Genomic DNA, 21,218 nt, shown 5'->3' with positions numbered 1-21,218 from the left:
CTGGGCACATAAAACAGCAGAAAGAGTCCAACTTTATTTGTTTAAACTTTCCAGTGATTTAAATTCTAGGTCAAAAGGCAATACTGTAAATACCTTTTGATGAATAATCTTCATCTTTAGAGATGAAAGAACCACGTCTACAATGCTGACAACATAACTGGTAATTTGGCTGTTTGGCAAGAAGAATTGGAGCATATGGAAAAAAGAACCATCAGGCTTAGTCCAGACATTGTAAGTGGAGGTTAGGAGCCTGAGTATCTTAACTGGAATGAAAGCTGCTATGAAGAGCCATAAATGTGGGTCAGAATGCTATGACCTGTAAGATCAGACAGGACAGTTTTAGAAAATCTAATGGCAAGGATAAAATATACAAAAGTATTCAAAGGGGAAAGAGTATAAAGTAATTGAATCATGTAACTATGTTCCAGCCAATTGCCTAACAGAACAAAGGCTTGAAATATAAAAGCCAAGGTTGAAAATTTCAACACAGAACTGGAAATCATAAAAAGTGACAACACAAAAAAACTGACAAATAGAAATTCTAGGACCAAAACATAAAATAAGCAAAATTAAGAACTCAATGGACCAATTTAATATCATATTCACTGAAGAATGAATTGGAAAAGAAAAAGCCATGCAGAATCAACCACAGGAAACACAAACACACACACACACACACACACACACAAACACACACACACACACACACAGTAAATGCAAAAGAGAAAGTTTACAGAGAGAAAGTATAATGTTCATTTAATTGGAATCCCAGAAGTAGAGGACAGAAAAAAAGGAACAGAGGCAATTATTTGATGAGATAATAAATAAGAATTTTCCAAAAGTGGTAAAATATCATACCACAGATTTTTTTTTTTTTTTAAGACAGTCTATTACTGAGGCTGGAGTGCAGTGGTATGATCTCAGCTCACTGCAACCTCTGCCTCCTGGGTTCAAGCAATTCTCCTGCCTCAGCCTCCTGAGTAGCTGGGATTACAGGTGCCTGCCACCGTGCCTAGCTAATTTTTGTATTTTTAGTAGGACGAGGTTTCACAATGTTGGCCAGCCTGACTGGAACTCCTGAGCTCAAGTGATCTGCCTGCCTAGCCCTCCCAAAGTGCTGGGATTACAGGCATAAATCACCAAGTCCTGCCAAATATCATTCCACAGATTTAAGAAGTTCAATAAATTCCAAGCAAACGAAATAGGAAACCCACATGTAGATACAAAGTAGATGTGCAAAAACCTCAAAAGAAAAATTTCATGAGCAGCCAGAGAAAAATGAATTACATCCAAAGGCACAACAGTTAGAATGAAACTAACTTCTCTATAACAACACACAAAAACAATATATCCTAAAATATGTTTGTTTCAACAAAGCAAGGTTGGTTTAACATTTAAAAATCATTTAATTCACTCCACTAACAGTAACAGAGAAAAATTATATCATCTCAAAAGATGTAGGAAAAATCATCTGATGAAATACAACACCCTTGCATGATTTAAAAACAACAACAACAAAACTCTTACAAACTAGAAAGAATAGAAGAATAAAGCTTATCTCAAAAACCTACAATGATCATATCGAATAATAAAACCTTTCCCTCTGCAATGAGGAATCAGACAACGAGGCCTGTTATTGCCGCTTTTATTAGCCTGGTAGTATCAGCAGTTCAGTAAGGCACAGAAGATACCAAAGATGTAAGGATTAGAAAGGAACAAAACCATCATTATCTACAAATGATCTGATTTTGTATATATATAATCCAAAATAAGAAATTTTCTAGGTAAGTCCATTTTATTTCCATTATTGATTTCCTTATATTAGCTACATCTTTTACATACTAACAAGTGCCTAGAAATAAGGCCAATAAAGATGAGAATTTCTACAGAGAAGACAATTTTTGAGAGAAATTAAAACATAAAGAAATATGCAATATTCTCAGATTACAAGACAATTTCATAAAGATGTCAATTCCTCCCAAATTCATCAGACTCCATATAATCCCAATTAAAATCCAAACAGGTGTGTGTGGAGGTAGGAATTGGGGCAATTTGACAAGTTAATTCTAAAATTTATATGAGCATGTCAATAGATAGGAATAGATAAAATATAAAGTCTGGGAAAGACAATCATATTAGAGCAAGGACAGAAACAGAACAAAGTAGCACGTTAAGGAACAGACTCACACATAAATGGTCAGTGATTTCAGATGAGGGAGTATAATAAAATGGAGGAGAAAAGTGGTCTTTTCAATACATAGTGCTAGGACAACTGGATAGTCACACAGAAAGAAATAAAATGGTACTGCTACTGCACATCATACACATAAATCGTCTGAAAGGCAAAACAACGAAGGTCTCAGAATACAGGAAAATATCTTCATGACCTCAGAACATAACCGTGAAAAGGCAAATCTACAGGGTGGGAAAGATATTTGCAACAAGCAACGAACAGCTCAAATATAAAAGTACACACACACACAGATAACAACAGATCAGTAAGAAAAATATAACCCAGGGAAAAAAATGGGCCAGAGACATGAACAGGTACTTCACAGAAGAGGAAATACATGTGGCTAATAAACTTCTAAAAAGGTCCCAGCCACTTTGTTCTGGGGAAATGCAAATTAAAACCACAGTAAGGCAACACTACACACTCATCAGAACAGCTAAAATTTTAAAAACTCACAATACCAAGTATAGGCTAGGATATAAAACAACACTGCTTTAGGAATATTAATTGTTCAGCCACTTGGAAACTATTGTTATCTGCCAAGGTTGAAAATGCCCATATTCTATGACTCAACAAAGCCATTCCTATGTATTTATCTTACAGAAATGCATGAACATGTATACCACGACATACAATATATTCTCACAGAATTATTATTGTAATGCTCTCAAATCAGAAACAATCAAATAACCTTTAACATTAAAATGAACTATTATATATAATGTATCCATGCATGGAATATTACACAGCAATGAAAATCAATGGGCCACAGCTCCAGTCAATAATAGGAATTAATGTCACAAGTGTAATTTTGGGTACAGAAAGCCAGACAAAATAATTCATATTGTTTAATTTTAGGTCAGTTTTTTTTTTTTTTTTGAGACAGAGTTTCGCTCTTGTTACCCAGGCTGGAGTGCAATGGCGCAATCTCGGCTCACCGCAACCTCCGCCTCCTGGGTTCAGGCAATTCTCCTGTCTCAGCCTCCTAAGTAGCTGCGATTACAGGCACGTGCCACCATGTCCAGCTAATTTTTTGCACTTTTAGTAGAGATGGGGTTTCACCATGTTGACCAGGATGGTCTCGATCTCTCGACCTCGTGATCCACCCGCCTTGGCTTCCCAAAGTGCTGGGATTACAGGCTTGAGCCACTGCGCCCGGCAGGTCAGTTTTAAAGAAAAAAGCAGTAGCGCATATGACCTAACACACTCTCACCAAAAAGGGGCACTTGGGGAGGGCTTCTAGGGCAGAACCAACAAAGTTCTACTTCTTGACCTTTGTGGTGGTTCATCAAGCTATTCGTTGAGGTTTCACATACTTTTCCGAACGTCTTTTCAATTTTATATAAAAATGGTTTAGGAAAATTAAACCAGCTTACCCAGAGACTAGCATCTGCCCATCATGGGAAAAAGCACAAGCCAGAACAGGAGCACAGTGCCCACTCAGCGTACTTTTATATTTTAATTCAAAACCTGCAAATAACAAGGTAACAGAGAATAGCAAGCTGACCATGCTTAGAATTGACTTTAAGTCAACACCATTTCACTTATGTATTCAATAATCTTTGAGTGCCTAAAGGACACAAAAATTAAAAACCCTCATGCTCAGATATCTATAAGGAAATAAATGGGATGCAGTGTGATTAACTGGTTTCTGTTGACTAAAGAAAAAAGTCAAGCTTTTAAAGAATTAAAGTGGTTTTACTCAGAAGTCTTACTGAAGACTATAAACTAAGGCCTATGGCCTGAGAGCTACAGGGCAGTCTGTGAGACCATTTCTTTTTCTTTTTCTTTTTTTTTTTTTGAGACGGAGTTTCACTCTTGTTACCCAGGCTGGAGTGCAATGGCGCGATCTCGGCTCACCGCAACCTCCGCCTCCTGGATTCAGCCACTTCTCCTGCCTCAGCCTCCTGAGTAGCTGGGATTACAGGCACACGCCAACATGCCCAGCTAATTTTTTGTATTTTTCGTAGAGACGGGGTTTCACAATGTTGACCAGGATGGTCTCGATCTCTTGACCTCGTGATCCACCCGCCTCGGCCTCCCAAAGTGCTGGGATTACAGGCTTGAGCCACCGCGCCCGGTCCCTGAGACCATTTCAAAGCGGTGTTTCAGCCCACTGCTTATATACAGGTGGTGGAGGTTTAGTATGTGTAAAATCACATCAAACAGAAGTTACATTAAAGCAGAATCACATCAAGGTTCACTGTAAGCATACATTTGGTTACAGATTGCAGAAGCGTTATCACTGGCGCCATTAGACATTATCTTAGGTAAAAAGAGGCAAGACTGGGTTCATTTATCTTTTAAGGAATGTAGTGACTCAGGCAAGAGACGTGGGGGACTGTGTGCTCACCTCTTTTGTCTTTCAGGCATTCTTCTGGAGAGCTCTGTTATCACAGAGTCAGGGCTTTGTGAAATTATGCTGGCAAGCAGAAAGGAGCAAACATGGCTTCCTGCGTTTGTACTCTGTCTCACATATCAAAAGCTCGGTAATGGATTTAAAAAATGAGCTCAACAAAGGCTAGGTGGGGTAATTTCATACTACGAAAAGTTTTAAACATTCAAACTAGACCACAGTTTTAGTGTCTCATAAAAACAAAATATGCCAATTGCCCAAAAGACTTTTAAAAAATGCTTACATTTTTAAAAATCTGGCATTTAAAATATTTTCTCATTCTATAAATAAAAATAATCAATGGTAATTTACACATCCTGTAATTCCAATATTATCTTTATAAAATATAACACTCCTACAAAGTATAACACTAAAATCCTTTTTATGCTTTTAGAATTACTAAGCATAAATATCACAACTATTTTAAAAGTAAACTGAGGGAATTCAATATATTTTGGTGACAACCTATAAAAATAAATATCAAGAAATTGGCAGCAGTTGGGGGAAGGAAAAGGAAATACACAAGTGAAATTTATAACTACGTCAGACACAATAAAACCCTTTTTGAAGTGTTAAATGTCTTAGTGAGAATAATAAGCATTTAGCTAAAGAAAAAGGTAATCTAAGTAAAAGTTTGAAGCTCAAAACAGGAAAAAATATATATTTTTATCTGGGAAAGCAGAGACACACACTAAAGGCACTGTGCTAAGTGCTAGAAATATAATGATGAACTTCAAAAGGCTTTAATTCTAACTGGGAACAGAGCAATAAGTAGGCACCATTAATCAAACAAAGCAAGCATACTAAGTTGCAAACCAAATTAACACTATAAAACGTTAATACAACCATAAGACTAGGTTATGTCCTCAAGTTATAAGACCCATATGTCTCTCCACTCCTCTCTCTACAAATAAGCAAATGATAAGGTACAAATGGTGATAAATGCTTTATGAAAAGGTTTTATTTTTATCATTATTTTTTTGAGATAGAGTCTTGCTCTGTCACCCAGGCTGGAGTGCAGTGGTGCAATCTCAGCTCACTGCAACCTCTGCCTCCTGGGTTCAAGCAATTCTCCTGCCTCAGCCTCCCGAGTAGCTAGGAATACAGGTGTACATAACCACACCTGGCTAATTTTTGTATTTTTGTTAAGACAGGGTTTCACCATGTTGGCCAGGCTGGTATTGAACTCCTGACCTCAAGTGATCCTCCTGCCTCAGCCTCCCAAAGTGCTGGGATTACAGGTGTGAACCACTACGCCCAGCCTTATGAAAAGATTTTAACCGCACCATTTATCAACTGTCATGTATGTTTTTGTTAAAAAGTCACTGTCAAAATATTTTCTGGTAAACATGTGAAACGCTTTACTTTAGAACAATTATTAAAGATACATTGTTTTTAGAACTCCCACACAAACGCATGTACTTACAGTTTCTTATCAGAATTTTATTTCTGGTAAAAGAAAACAAGCAGAAGAGGTAGGATCAACCACAGAAGTAAACTCTCATCCTCACAGTATGTCAGATGTTAAAATAACTACTAAATGTAACCTAATAGGCAATAAATAACTACATTTCCATCAAAAAAGGAATATATTTCCTGATAAAAGGCTCCTGTCTATACACTATACACTAGCATAATTATGAATAACAAAAATGTCATTTATGATTTAACTGAAGCTTATTGGGTAACAAATAATATTTTGAGGCTCCTGAATCAATCAAGATGATCACAAAATCTCAGATTCCCCACGAAAGCGTCAATGACAGAATTAATAAAGACAGAAATGTATACTGGAAAAGAGAGTGGGAAGAGGGGCATCGGCAAACCAGAAACTGAAATCAACTTTGGGAAGGCAGAAAACAGATTCATGAGGAAGTATAAAGGAATAACAGCCCACAGTGCAAAGAGACGGGGGTAGAGCCAAGAAGAAAGTTATTCTGCCCTAGAAAACATCCCAAGACTGGCAAAGCACAGTGGTTCACACCTGTAATCCTACCACTTTGGGAGACCAAGGTGAGAGGATCACTTGAGGCCAGGAGTTGGAGACCATCCTGAGCAACAAACTTTGATTCTATCTCTAAAAAAAACATTTTTAAATTAGCCAGGGAAAGATCAGGGAGAGGAGTTGGGGTGGGGAGGAAGAAAATACCTGAAGGTTCCAGAATACCAATAGCCAGGAAAAAGGAAAATTAGAATGACACAGACATAGACCTGAAAAGAGAATAATGAACTGACTGACTATATATAGACCATTCAGTGTGCACCTCCAGTCCCTCCCCAATTTCACCCTTAGTATGCTGCACAAAAGCCAATCACTTATCCCCGGTGAAACTTTTCAAAAAAAAACCTAACTGCCTGGGAAGCTCTAGGGTGACAGAGTATCCACTCCCTAAGTCCCCAAACCCTCACCTAGAAGGGCCAACCACCCACCTCCTCATCCTAAAGGGAAGCCAGCAATAACAAACCATCCCTGTGCACAGAGCTTCTAAACATTAAAGTCTAATTCTTAAATGCAAACAGAATACTAAACAAAAAGGGGGCCCATTTGCAAACAGATCAGAAAACAGAAGGGAACTTAAGCAAAAAACTCCTAAATGACAACCTCAGCGTTCTGAGATCTTACATTCATAAAAGACGCTACAAAAAGGAAACAGAGAGGATGGTGAGCTTTTGGAATCTGAAAATACAGTTGAGATAAAAGATTCAAAAAAAGGTTAAGAGAAAAAGCAGACAAATTTTTCCCTAAAGTACAAGAAAAGAGAGAAATCTGGCGGGGACACGGAGGTCCAACACTCAATTAATGGAAGTTGTGAAAAGAGAGAAAAACAGAGAAGGAATTATTAAAGAAATAACAGAATATTCCAAAACCGCACAAAATAAGCTTTCTGACTGAAAGGCTCACCTGACGGAATAGTACAATGGATGGAAAAAGACCCACACACTATCAAAAAGCAGTAACTACAGTGAATAAATTTTTTTTTAAAATGTGATATAAACAACAAACTGTGAAAACGACCAAAGGGGTTGAAACCAAGTGCAAAGTGGTCACTACTGCTATGCAGAAATGTGAATGGCAGTGGTACAGGTGAGGTCGTGAACTGCAATGAGCATCTGATTTTTAAATCATGTGTGTTACTTTGATTCAAAGTTTCTTTCGTTTTTTTTTTTTTGAGACGGAGTTTCACTCTCGTTACCCAGGCTGGAGTGCAATGGCGCCATCTCGGCTCACCGCAACCTCCGCCGCCTGGGTTCAGGCAATTCTCCTGCCTCAGCCTCCTGAGTAGCTGGGATTACAGGCACGTGCCACCATGCCCAGCTAATTTTTTGTATTTTTAGTAGAGACAGGGTTTCACCATGTTGACGGATGGTCTCAATCTCTTGACCTCATGATCCACTCGCCTCGGCCTCCCAAAGTGCTGGGATTACAGGCTTGAGTCACCGCGCCCGGCCTGATTCAAAGTTTCTTAAACCATATTGTTATACTCACTTTTAGATACCCAGGGTTATGTAAAAAGATAAAATAGAAATTTTAACCAAATCACAAATAATTTCAGAGATGTGCTACTTTGCATACATACCAAAGATATGGGTAAAAGAAACAACCCAGACTTTGACGTGACAATCCTGACCACATGATGCCAATCGAAAAAACTGAAGACCTTGTTCTCCATCTAAAATTTGTTAAAAATAAATACAGAGAATTTGTGAATTACTTAAACTGCAAAAAAATTCCATTTCTTATACTGAGATCTGTTAATTCTACTCATTTAAACCATGTTCACAAGTTATTAGTTAACTTATACCATTTAACAAAATGTTGGTTAAAGAATTTCTTTTAAACTAGCTACTATACAGGATTATAACTTTAGTCCACAAGTTGCTATAATAAAATACCTTTTATTTACCTTTCCCAAAGAATATAATTCAAGGCTGCAAGAACCAATATTGAGCACTAAACAGAGCATCTTCTAACTCAATTTTAGAGTCTATGAGGCTAGGATTCATGGGAAAAATTGGGAAGAAAAGTCAGTTACAATAAGAGTGTTAACTGTTTAATCATTCCCAACCTTCTTTAAGGTCATGTCAATTCTCAAAAGCCTGGTCCATAGTTCACATGGAATAATAATGGGAATTTTTTTTCCATTTTATTTAATCAAGGCAAAGGCTAGAATTATAGTTATTAAAAAAGAAACATCAATTCACTCCATTTGGTTAAAATATTATACTATTTAGGGAAAGTAATCAGTTAAGTGGTGTCACGAAAGTCCTATTACTTCACACTGACTTAATTTTTGTTTATTATTATACATCTACTAGATTAAGTTTGTAAACAATTTTGGATAATGGAAATATTGATATCATCAATGCAATTTTACACAAGTTGCACCTAATATTACACATAGTTTCATCAAGTAAGTTTTGGCACTCATACACAGTAAAGCACAATTAAGAAACCGAGGCTGGGTATGGTGGCTAAAGTCTGTAATCTCAGCATTTTGGGAGGCTGAGGCCAGGAGTTTGAGACCAGCCTGGGAAATATGAAGACACTTTCTCTAGAAAATTTTTTTTCAATTAGCCAGGTGTGGTAGCACACACCTGTAATTGTAGCTACTTAGGAGGCGGAGGCAGGGGATCCCCTTGAGCCCAGGAGTTTGAGGCTGCAGTGCAGTGAGCTATGATCACACCACTGCGCTCCAGCCCGGATGACAAAGCAAGACCCTGTCTCCAAAACAGAAATCTAATATCCATCTTAAAATGGCACTCTGGCTTAACAAATGTTCAGTATATAAAATTTAACAAATGTATACACCTAGGCATGTAAATTTTTTTCTATAAACTCTCTTCCTCTTTAGAAGTAGAAACAATTTATTAGCAAACAACAAATTAAATTCCATTTCACTGAAAACTTTTCTAACTCCATGGGACTTCCATATTTCAATAGCATGTATTTATTTTGCAGCATAGGTTTACCCAAAATGTATCCGTTCTAAGAGAGATGTTGAGGGATACAAGCAATTCCTGATAATCATTGTCTTTTTAAGGCAAAATATTTTATTCAAGAAATGGCTGAGAGCAAAATATTTAGGTATTAGACCTGATTAGCAAACCTATTTTTTCATTGTTCCTTAACTAAATAATCCTTTGAATTCTGAAGTTCTGTTAAGTAGTGAAAATTCAGCGAAGACAAAGCATACAGCTTAAAAATGTGCCTATGTTCAATATCTAAATATAATATTTAGAAACATATTTTTCTTCATGAAAAACATTTAAATTATGATAATAATCTAACCCACATTTTATCACTTAAAAACTGGAGAGAACTGATCATTTCTTCTCAGGTGCCAACAGGATTATTTTTCCTTATTTCAGCAAAATGTCACAAGATGAGTCAATATGTCATAAGTATTTACAGATATTAACAGATACCAAATTAAACAAATTTAGGTTATATATTTTATCTTCTAAATAAATACAGTTGTTCCTACAAATTCTTACAATAATCACCTTTAAGCATATATCGATTTGTTTCAGGGAATTTACTCATAAGGTTAATATATATTTCAACAGAAACACTAAAGAAACTAAAGAAGGCACACAGATTAAAATTATACCAAGAGAAGTGTGTAATATGTTCTAAAGGCAGGGTGAGAATGTGGATATCATTTTAGAACCTCAACTAGAATTTTCTGCCTGGTTTAGTGAGCCTCTCCTGATCCCATAAGCTGCCAATCTTTCTAAACGCAGGACAAAAAAAACCCTTATTTTTATTCTAATATTAACTAATGTAACAGTATTTTCATTGGAAATCTATCTTCAGATCATTTAGAACCAAAAAAGGAACCTGGATCTCTTCACACTTATATAATTCACCAGATTCATTGAGTGCCTACAAGATGTGGAGAAGGTAATACAGAAATGGAAGCAATGGCTTGTAACAAGCTGTTTTTTGAATAAAATAGCACAGAACAATATATTAAAAGAATAATTGCCTTAATTAAATTAGGAAGGGAGTTCAACATAAGAATGGGTTTATGAAAAGAAAATCTATTATTTCAGCAAATCATTAAAAGGAATCTTACTCAATCTACACATCAAGGCCTACTTTGTATTAGGCACGGTGAAGAAAAGAGACCCAGGCTCTGCCTGCCTGGAGCTTACAAGCTAATAGGAAAAACACCATTCAATATTATCCATATAAATATATAATTAAAAATTCTGATACTTAGTACTGTAAAAGAAAAATAAAGTATGCAAATAAAAGATCTTATCAAAATTATACAGACTAAGTGCAGGGGTTAAGACCAGGAGAGGCTCATCTTTAGTGATTTTTCAGCCAAATTCTAAAGGATATAACAGCAAACCAAGTAAAGGGTCTGCACGTACAACAAGTGGAAATATCTTAGAAACATTCCAGGAATGAAAAAAGGTCAATGCGGAAAAAAAAAAAAAAATGCATGAGGCCAAGAGCTTAGGAGGAAGCAGAAGATGTTTTGCTTTTGGGATTTGGGATCTTATCTTAACCATACCTTAAGCCATTGAGGGGCCTGAAAAGGGGGGAATACCAAAACCATCCTGTCTACTCTCTGGACCTGTTTTGTCCAATGAGGCACTGACTAGCCACATGTGGACCAAAGACTTGAAATGCAGCTAGTCCAAATTGAAATGTGCTATCTATAATATACACACCAGACTTCAAAGACTTAGTACAAAAGATAAAATATCTTAATTTTTATTATCAATTATTGAAATTACATTACAGATATGCTGTGATATATTATTAAACTTAGTTTCATCTACTACCAGAACATTTTAAATTTTCCTAAGTGGCTTGCATTATGTTGCTATGGATAAAATGGGTCTGGTAACAAGAATTCAGAGGACAAAAGCTACAGAACTCCCATCCTAATATGGAAAATGAAAATTTTAAAGAAAAAACTTTCAATTCACTGTACCTATTTAAAACCAAGAGACTATATTCAGGAGTTTTGTTTCCTTCTAAAAAATTGTGTTGGCAAACATCTTATTTTATACATTTTGCTTTTGGAAGATTAAATTAGTAAATGGAAAACATAGCTTCTATTTCCAATTTTTGAAGTTTACATTTCAATTTAAATATCAATATAGTTATTTTTTATTGCAATTATACCAATAGGGTTAGATCCTCCAAAGTGCCATATCCAAGGAATCTGAATCTGTTGTTCCAATTTCAGTCACATAAAAATCACAACAGATTCCCCCTGCATATAATAAAGAATGTAATTTTCTTGCAGGAAACTCAGAGACCCCAAAATAAAAATTTTTTTAAAGGTGATTTTTCTCATCTGTTTTTTTATTATTTCATTTTGGTCAAAAGAGAGAGAAGGATAATTCCTTTACAGGAATAAATTAAGAGGGCTCCTCACTTTACTAATGACAACATAAAAATACAAGAATGAAAAGTCATACATAGCACAAATTACAAATAGGAATTTCTAGTGCTTAAAAGAATAAAATAACCAACCAGAAACTGGCTGTGAAGAAAAATCGCAGCAGGTAATTCCAAGATCATGTGCTTTTTCACTATGCAGACACCTCATTTTATCATCCCACACTGTTAAATCACCACATGAGGAGCCAGTGACAAAGAAGCTTCCATTAGGAGAAAATGCACAGGCCACCAAGGAGCCATCTTTAACACTACCACATCTGAAATAAAAGCAAAAAACTGGGTTTTCATTTCAGAGTATCCTTCACTTTATACCACAGTCTCTTACAGCAGCTTGATACAGTCAAGAGAATAAATGGCTATCACAGAACTAGAGAGAAAGGAAAATTGATGCCTACAGAAATAAAATATCATTTATACGCTATAAACTGAGATACACTGTGTAAAAGCAAGGGAGGATTTAAACATCCTCCCTTCAACATTTTAACTAGTAAGTTCAAGCCTAAATTATAAAGTCTATGTATCTTCATATTTTTCCACAGGGCAAATCAGTATAAACTTAACCAGAAAAGCAATGGCAAGCAACATCGACCAAAGCCATGTGTTTTTTCAAAAGGTAAGATAAAACTATTTTTATTGGAAAACATATTACTGGAGTCAAAAGTACTTTCAATGTCTGTATTAAAATTACCCAGAAGCAACAGTGAAGTCTTCACATATAAATTATTTATGAAAGGAAAATGCAGGGAACGAGTTAAAATTACGTTAGGAAGACAGGCACTGTGCTGAAGATACCAGTATTTGCTCAATTAGGAAAAATAAGCTATTAAAAACCCAACAATTAATACACTGTCCCATCCAGCAAGGTATCTGTCATTTATACACAATTAATTACATACTTTAGAGATAGTTATGCTATAGTCAGAAGCCATCATGAGGTAAGTGAAAAAGGTTCCTTAGCCAACAGCTGGATTTCATGCATATAAAAAAGATATTTGGCCTAAGTGTTTATTAACACCACTTAAAACACATCACCTGCTTCAACCCAAAGACCTAAGCTTAAATGAACAATAGTTGTCACCAACTGGCATTTGTGCTCTGAAAGATGCTGGGGGCTAGGGAAGTACACTATGCTATTTTAATACTTAAAAGCACACAGTTTTTTAAATGTACTTAATGTCATCTAAGAGTGTTAACGTAAAAATGGTAACTTATTTTTTTGACACAGGGTCACTCAGTCACTCAGGCTGGAGTACAGTAGTGTAATCCTAGCTCACTGCAGCCTCAAACTCCTGGGTTCAAACAATCCTCCCACCTCAGACTCTGGAGTAGTGAGGACTACAGGCACACGCCACCCACGCCTAGCTAACAAAAATGATAACTCTTGTTATGTATATTTTGCCACAATATAAATAAATGTGAATAGTTTTAATGTTGTTAAATTGCAACACAACATTACCAATGTAAATTAATTGATTTTTTTTCCCAAAGAGTTTTTCAGATGAGGTTTTTTTTTTTTTTTTTTAAAGAAATGATAAATAACACATGACCACCACACCAGGCCTGAGGTTCGTTCTTCTGGGCTTGGTCATTCACCCAGCAAGAACTGCAGTCAGAGAAATAACTGTTTCTCTTAGGTGAGTCTTACCTACTATTACTTTATTATTGAAAACACTTGGGCCAAGCACGATGGCTAATACCTGTAATCCCAGCACTTTGGGAGGCTTGTGGCAGGCAGATCACCTAAGGTCAGGAGTTCAAGACCAGCCTGGCCAACATGGTGAAACCCGATCTCTACTAAAAATACAAAAAATTAGCTGGGCATGGTGATAGGTGCCTGTAATCCCAGCTACTTGGGAGGCTGAGGCAGGAGAATCGCTTGAACCCAGGAGGCAGATGTTGCAGTGAGCTGAGATCGTTCCATTGTACTCCATCCTGGGCAACAAGAAAGAAACTGTCTCAAAAAAAAAAAACAAAAAACACTTAAACCACAAGTGATAAAAATAAAGCCTAAAATTACTCAACCTTATTCAAACTACTGCTTTCTTTGCTTAACTCTTAAAGTAAAAAAAAAAAAAAATCCATAGAGGTCTAACAAGATTAACTCTTAATTTGAAGACTGGAAATGTAAAACTCTCAGAGCTAAGCAAATCTACTATAAGAATCATATTAAACATCTCTCTAGGATTTTAACCTTTAGAAGGCCAGTTAAACTATTTTCCCTTGTGCTACCTGAAAACTATTGGCTTCCTAGGGTCATCAAAATATTTTTTCTTTTTTTCACATCACTTGGACTGTGCAGAATATCAAAGTATTTTGCTTTCAGCTTTTTTTGTTTAAGCTCATCTACTCAACAGAATTAAAAAGGAAGAATTTAAATATCTGTACCTATACAACCTGTACGACTGTGCATTCCACAAAACCACAGTTCCATCAGCTGCCCCTGATGCCAAACACGTGGAGTCTGGGGAAAACTGGCAAACCCTCACAGGGCTGCCACTAGGCTGTTCCATCACTGCCAACGTCTGTCCATTTTCAGTATTCCATAGGACAGTAGTACCATCTGTTGAACACGATGCCAAAATATGTCCTGAAGGGGAGAAACAGCAGCAGTGGACAGCATAGGTGTGAAACTTCAACGGAGAGTGCGGCAGTTCAGTAAAGTCACTTAGCGAGTACAGGCGAATCGTTTTGTCCAAGGAGCAGGTAGCCAAGAGGGAAAAGGAGAAGGCACAGCAGTTGACGTCATCACCATGATCAGCTAATGTGTAAATTAGTTTCACCATGTTCTAAGTAAAACAGCCTGAAATTTTTAAGCACATAAAGTTTATTTCATTCTAGGAATCACATAAATGCAATTTGATTCAATATAAAAAGGCCAACATTTTAAAATTTGCTCAATGAAACCCTCTACATCGACATTTTAAAGCGATGGTCCCCAACCTTTGTGGCAGCAGGAACCAGTTTCATAGAAGACAACTTTTCCCTGGACTAGGGTATAGGGGATGGTTTCAGGATGAAACAGTTCTACCTCAGATTGTGAGGCATTAGTTTCATAAGAAGCACACACCCTAGATCCCTCTCATGTGCAGTTCACAGTAGGGTTTGTGGATACCTGTAGCCCCAGCTACTCAGGAGGCTGAAGTAGAAGAATCCCCTGAAGGGAGGTAGAGGTTGCAGTGGGCTGAGGTTGTGCCACTGCACTCCAGCTTGGGTGACAGAGCGAGACACCATCTCAAAAAGAAAAAAGAAAAAAAAAAAGAAAATCTTACATAGCAGCTGATCTGACAAGACATGGAGTTCACCTGTGCCCTCACCTCTTACTATGCAGCCCAGTTCCTAACGGGCCACAATTGGTACCAGTCCTCAGCCCTGGGGATTGGGAGCTCTGTTTTGTTTGTTTTTTGAGACAGGGTCTCACTCTGTTGCCCAGAAGCAAGTGCAGTGGTATGTTCTCAGCTCACTGCAACCTCCGCCTCCCGGGTTCAAGTGATTCTCCCACCTCAGACTCCCCAGTAGCTGGGATTACAGGCATGCCGCATGATGTTCCACTAATTTTTTGTATTTTTAGTAGAGATGAGATTTCCCCATGTTGGTCAGGCTGGTCTTGAACTCCTGGCCTCAAGTGATCCGCCCACCTCGGCCTCCCAAAGTGCTGGGATTACAGGCATTGAGCCACCTTGCCTGGCCAAGGGAGCTCTCTTTTAAAGGACAACCTGTTATCTGGGATAAGAACAATTTAAACAGAAAAAAAGAATCTATAAGACTATAACCTCTGCTTCTCACAACCACCATTGCCATGCCAATAAATTTCTACAACTCCTCAAAAAGAACCTTGTCAAATAACTTCAAACTGATTTGATGTTGAGCTTTCAAAACCTAAGGTATTTATTTTGCCTTTAAAGCCATTCTCATAAGGAGTTCTCAACAATATCCCATTCCAGATCTGCTCATCTCAGCTCAAAAAGTATTTTCTATATTAATAAACCATCTTAGCTGCCCCCTCCACAAGATGAAAACAAGGCTATCTGCTCCCCCTTTCAAATGAAACTGTAGGATTTGCTCTTTTAAAAAGAACACATCAGGTGTGGTGGTTCATGTCTATAATCCCAGCACTTTGGGAGGCTGAGGCAGGTGGATCACCTGACGTCAGGAGTTCAAGACCAGCCTGACCAAAATGGAGAAACCCCCGATTCCACTAAAAATACAAAAGTAGCTGGGTGTGGTAGCACATGCCTGTAATCCCAACTACTCAGGAGGCTGAGGCAGGAGAATCACTTGAACCTGGGAGGCAGAGGTTCCAGTGAGCCGAGATCGCGTCACTGCACTCCAGTCTGGGCAACATGAGCGAAATTCTATTTCCAAAAAAAAAAACCACAAAAGTCTCATTGGAAATTATAAGTGGCCATGTTGAAAGCTATCCTATTATGGTTTGTCATCCTGTCTGATAGAGTAGAATTATACAAAAGACTTGAGGTGAGGAACCACATCTGAATGACTCAAGGAAACCAAGAAAATAAAACTTAAGTAAGCCTCAAAAAGTGAACTTAGCCAGACCACACAAGAACAAATTTACAAATTAAGAATAAAATCAGATGGAGAGAGATCCAAGACGGCTGATTACTAGCAGCTCGGGATTGTAGCTCCCAGTGAAAACACAAAGAACGAGAGGACGCCACACCTTCACATGAATTCTTGTTGCTCACGCACCAGGAGATTCCCAGCGGAGGAGCCCCACGGGTCACCACCGCGACTCTTGTGACCGGCGAGGCGGTTTTGCCGGCGCCTCGGAGCATTGGTTCTTGGTGCAGAGTCAGAAAAGCACCATCAATCTTAACGCCGCTGATTTAGTCGGTGCAGTGGGTTGCTCAGATTTCGGCGTTGAGAATCAATAAGTTGGACGTCCACTCGGAAACCCAATTACAAAGACGGTAATTATAAAGACCACAGATGGATAAATCTACAACGAAGGGAAGAAAACAGTCAAAAAAGGCTGAGAATACCCAAGATCAGAATGCCTCTCCCTTAGCAGGGGATCCCAGTTCCTCATCAGCAACGAAACAAGGCTTGATGGAGAACGAGTGTGTTCCAATTATAGAAGCAGGCTTCAAAATGTGGATAATAAGAAACTTCTGTGAATTAAAACAACTTGTTCTAACACAATCTAAAGAAACTAACAACTTTGAAAAAAGGTTTGATGAAATGTCAACAAGAATACAAAATTTAGAGAGGAAAATAAGTGAATTGATGGAGCTGAAAAACACAATATGAGAACTACGTTAAGTATGCACAAGTTTTAACAGCCGAATTGATCAAGCAGAAGAAAGGATATCAGAGGTCGAAGACCAACTCAATGAAATAAAAACTAGAAGACAAGATTAGAGAAAAGGATAAAAAGGAACGAGCAAAGTCTCCAAGAAATATGGGACTATGTGAAAAGACCTATCTACGCTTGATAGGTGTACCTGAATGTGACGAAGAGAATGAATCCAAGCTGGAAAATACGCTTCAGGATATCATTCAGGAAAATTTTCCCTACTTAGTAAGGCAGGATAATAGTCAACTGCAGGTAATACAGAGAACACCACAAAGATATTCCTCAAGAAGAGCAACTCCAAGGCACATAATTGTCAGATTCACCAGGGTTGAAATGAAGGAGAAAATACTAAGGGCAGCCAGAGAGAAAGGTCAGGGTACCCACAAAGGGAAGCCTATCAGACTTACAGCAGATCTCTCACCAGAAACCCTACAAGCCAGAAGAGAGTGGGGACCAATATTCAACATCCTCAAAGAAAAGAACTTTTAACCAAGAATTTCACATCCAGCCAAACTAAGCTTCATAAGTGAAGGAAAAATAAAGTTTTTTGTGAACAAGCAAGCACTCAGAGATTTCATCACCACCAGGCCTGCTTTACAAGAGCTTCTGAAAGAACCACTACACATAGAAAGGAACAAACAGTATCAGCCTTTCTAAAAAATACCAAAAAGTAAAGATCAATATAGTGAAGAATTTACATCAATTAATGGGCAAAATAGCCAGCTAATATTAAATGGCAGTATTAAACTCACATATATCATTATTAATTCTAAATTTAAATTGACTGAATTCCCCAATTCAAAGACAGACAGGCAATTCGAACAAAAAACTAAAACCCATCGGTATGCTGCATCCAGACCCATCTCACATTCAAAGATACACAAAGACTCAAAACAAGGGATGGAGAGAGACTTACCAACCAGAGAGCAAAAATAAATAAAAAGCAGAAGTTACAATTTTTGCCTCTGATAAAATAGTCTTTAAAGCAACAAAGATCAAAAGAAGCAAAGAAGGACATTATATAATGATAAAAGAATCAACGCAACAACAAGAAGAGTTAAAGATCCTAAATATATACGCACCCAATACAGGAATACCCAGACATAAAAGATTTATAAAGAGACTTAGACTCCCACACAATAATAGTGGGAGACTTCAACATTAATATTAGACAGATCAATGAGACAGAAAATTAACAACGATATCCAGGACTTGAACTCAGATCTGGAACAAGTAAACGTAATTAACATTTATAGAACTCTCCACTTTACACAAACTATACACTCTTATCAGTACCACATCATTATCAACTTAGAAGTTTAAACGAAATGTTGGTTGGCTCCTTGTTTGTTATTCTCTTCCCTCATTTTCTTTCATGTCTCCATTATTAAGGACAATTATAGGCATACCCATATTTAGACTGCATTCTAGCCTGGGCAATAAAGTAATACCCCCATTCTCTCTCCCTCTTCCTCTTTCTTCCTCTTCTTTATTCTCTTATTTTTTCTTTCTAAAAAAAAAAAAAAAAAAAAAGAATAAAATCAAACTCCTAACCACGGCAAACAAAGCCCTATATAATCTGATTCCTATCTGCCACTTCTTAGATCTCAACTCTGGCCACTCTCCCTCTCTTCCTTCCAGCCTCCTTGGCCAGTCTTCTGCCTCCATAAAGCCGTTTTCTTGAGCTGAAATGCTCCTCCCTCTGCTCTTGGAATCCTATTTATCATTCATATCTCAATTTCAGTGTCTCTCCTCAAAGAGGGTTTCCCCAAAGTAGCCACTCTCTAGGCTAGCACATCACGCTGTATTCTCAATACAGCAATTACCACAAGCATCGGATATTTGTTAAATTGTCTCCCCCGACTAGGATGTAAATTCCAAAGGAGTAGATACTTTGCCATCTTGCTCATTTCTGTATCCACACCATGTAAAACTGTCAGGCACCTAATATACTTAAACAAATATATGTTGAATATTTATTTTGTTCAAGCCCAATTGAGTTCCAGCCTTTAAATAATCCATATGCAATATGAAATGGTTAGAAAATCTACCAAAACTAATATACACACACACACACACACACACACACATATATGTACACACACACATCTGACAGGAAAACTGGTATAGAGTGAAGCAGAATCAGCTCTGAGAGGGAGAGGTATAACCTTGACTTGTAAAATTGATAATCCTTTGTCCTAGTCTTATTTATGAAAATATCTCTACCAAAAAAAAAAAAAGGTCTGGAGGCAGTGGCACACACTTGTAGTCCCAGCACTTTGGGAAGCCGAGACCGACACTTGACCCCAGGAATTTGAGGCCAGTCTGGGTAACAAAGCAAGACCCCATCTCTCCAAAAATAAAAATATTAGCTGGGTATGGTGGCAAGCACCTGTAGTCTGAACTGAGAGACTGAGGCGGGAGGATTGCTTGAGCCCAAGAGTTTGAGACCAGTCTGGGCAACAAAGCAAGACCTCATCTCTACAAAAATAAAAATAAAGAATTAGCTGAGTGTGGTGGCAAGCACCTGTAGTCTCAGTTACTCAGGAGGCTGAGGTGACGCCTGCAGTGAGCTGTGATTGCACCACTGCACTCTAGCCTGGGCACCAGAGCAAGACCCCATCAATCAAACAACTATTAAGACATATTAGCATGCCTTTCCCCATCTTCATCTTATCCTTTTAGGATAAGTTTAGCCTCTTTTCTTCGAACATAAACTCCAATAAAGCCTAAAAAAACAAACACGAAAATTTCTAGTAGACCATCTCTGTACTGTTGTTCTGAAAACAATCAAGACCAGGTGGTGCTTTCTGGAGAGCTCGCAAATCCCAAATGAGCAAGTGCGCACAGGTGATTTTCCAAACCAACTTCGGCTCCCAGCCCTCGGCGGCGGCACTCAGCTCAGGGCATTCAGTGGGAAGCACAGAGACCACCGTCAGCTGAACAGTCTGTTTTGCAAAGGCTCTCAGGCCTACCCAGGACATGCCGGGGCTGTGGCCGTTCCCCCGGGCCTCGGTTGTCACGCGAACAGTGAATCCCCCGGCACGCAGGTCAGCAGGCCAGCGTCAACACACGCATTCCACCTCATCCAAAGCAAACCCGAAAGGTGTCCAGCGCTCCCAAAATAAAACCCGCGACTTACACCCCCCTCACAAAAGGACCAGGAATGTGCCCCACTCTGAGAGCGGCCGGGACTCTGCTGAGTAACCCCAGGAAGGAGGGCGGCCCCGGAGGCAGGTCACCCCGCAGGGGGCTTCCTTCCGCCCGACGCCGGCACGCGCGCTACAGCCCCGGGGCAAGGGTGCACGAACCGCGCCTCGCTGCACTCAAGGTCCCGGCCGTTCCCTACTGCGCGGTTAGAAACCAGCAGGCGGAGGGTTCAACGCCCCGCGCAAGGAGGCTCCGCCGGCAGAGCCCCGTCGCTCCCCCACCTGCAGCCGCCACCGCTGAGCCAGGCCGTGAGCACGGCCGCTCTCACCTACCCGCGACTCACATCCGGGGCCGCGCGGGATCCTGCCCTCAAGTGCCCGCAGCCGGTGCGGGTCACGTGGCGCGCAGATGAGGAGGCGGGGGCGGGCGCAGGCGGAGACCCAGGGCGAAAGGAACAGGCCCCGCCTGGCTAAGGCCTGCCGGGACCCAGAGGGGAGGGAACAGGCCCCGCCCACCGAGACCCTGAGCAAAGGGAACAGGCCCCGCCCACCGAGACCCAGAGCAAAGGGAACAGGCCCCGCCCAACGAGACCCTGAGCAAAGGGAACAGGCCAGGCCCCGCCGTGCTCTCGCCGGCGGAGACCCAGAACGCGGGGAACAGGCCCCGCCCCCGGGCTGGCCAGTGTGGCGGCGCCTAC

The 21,218-nt window shown here is 39.1% G+C and overlaps 1 protein-coding gene across 16 annotated transcripts in view; it reads right to left on the bottom strand.

Moving 5' to 3' along the window:
* WDSUB1 (WD repeat, sterile alpha motif and U-box domain containing 1) overlaps positions 1-20,980 on the bottom strand; it is a 54,259-nt gene extending 33,279 nt beyond the window's left edge. For 5 of the 16 annotated variants that reach the window (XR_012517748.1, XM_074399632.1, XM_074399642.1 and 2 more), the window contains exons 1-5: positions 20,854-20,923; positions 14,443-14,857; positions 12,130-12,314; positions 8,207-8,299; positions 3,610-3,703 (exon numbers count right to left, since the gene is read on the bottom strand). Coding sequence is in view for 15 of the 16 variants with exons in the window: in XM_074399632.1 (XP_074255733.1) it covers positions 3,610-3,703; positions 8,207-8,299; positions 12,130-12,314; positions 14,443-14,840 (770 nt within the window). In the remaining variant the exon portion in view is untranslated. Of the gene's footprint in view, positions 1-3,609; positions 3,704-8,206; positions 8,300-12,129; positions 12,315-14,442; positions 14,858-15,169; positions 16,716-16,735; positions 18,760-18,780; positions 18,848-20,682 lie in introns of those variants that run through there. The other 11 variants (XM_074399641.1, XM_074399643.1, XM_074399634.1 and 8 more) reach the window with 10 other exon arrangements.
* Between the last annotated feature and the right edge of the window lie 238 nt (positions 20,981-21,218).

Source organism: Saimiri boliviensis, chromosome 5, assembly GCF_048565385.1.
Source record: "Saimiri boliviensis isolate mSaiBol1 chromosome 5, mSaiBol1.pri, whole genome shotgun sequence".
NCBI lineage: Eukaryota > Metazoa > Chordata > Mammalia > Primates > Cebidae > Saimiri > Saimiri boliviensis.
Note: the sequence above shows the minus strand (reverse complement) of the source record. Positions and strands in the feature narration are given on the sequence as shown.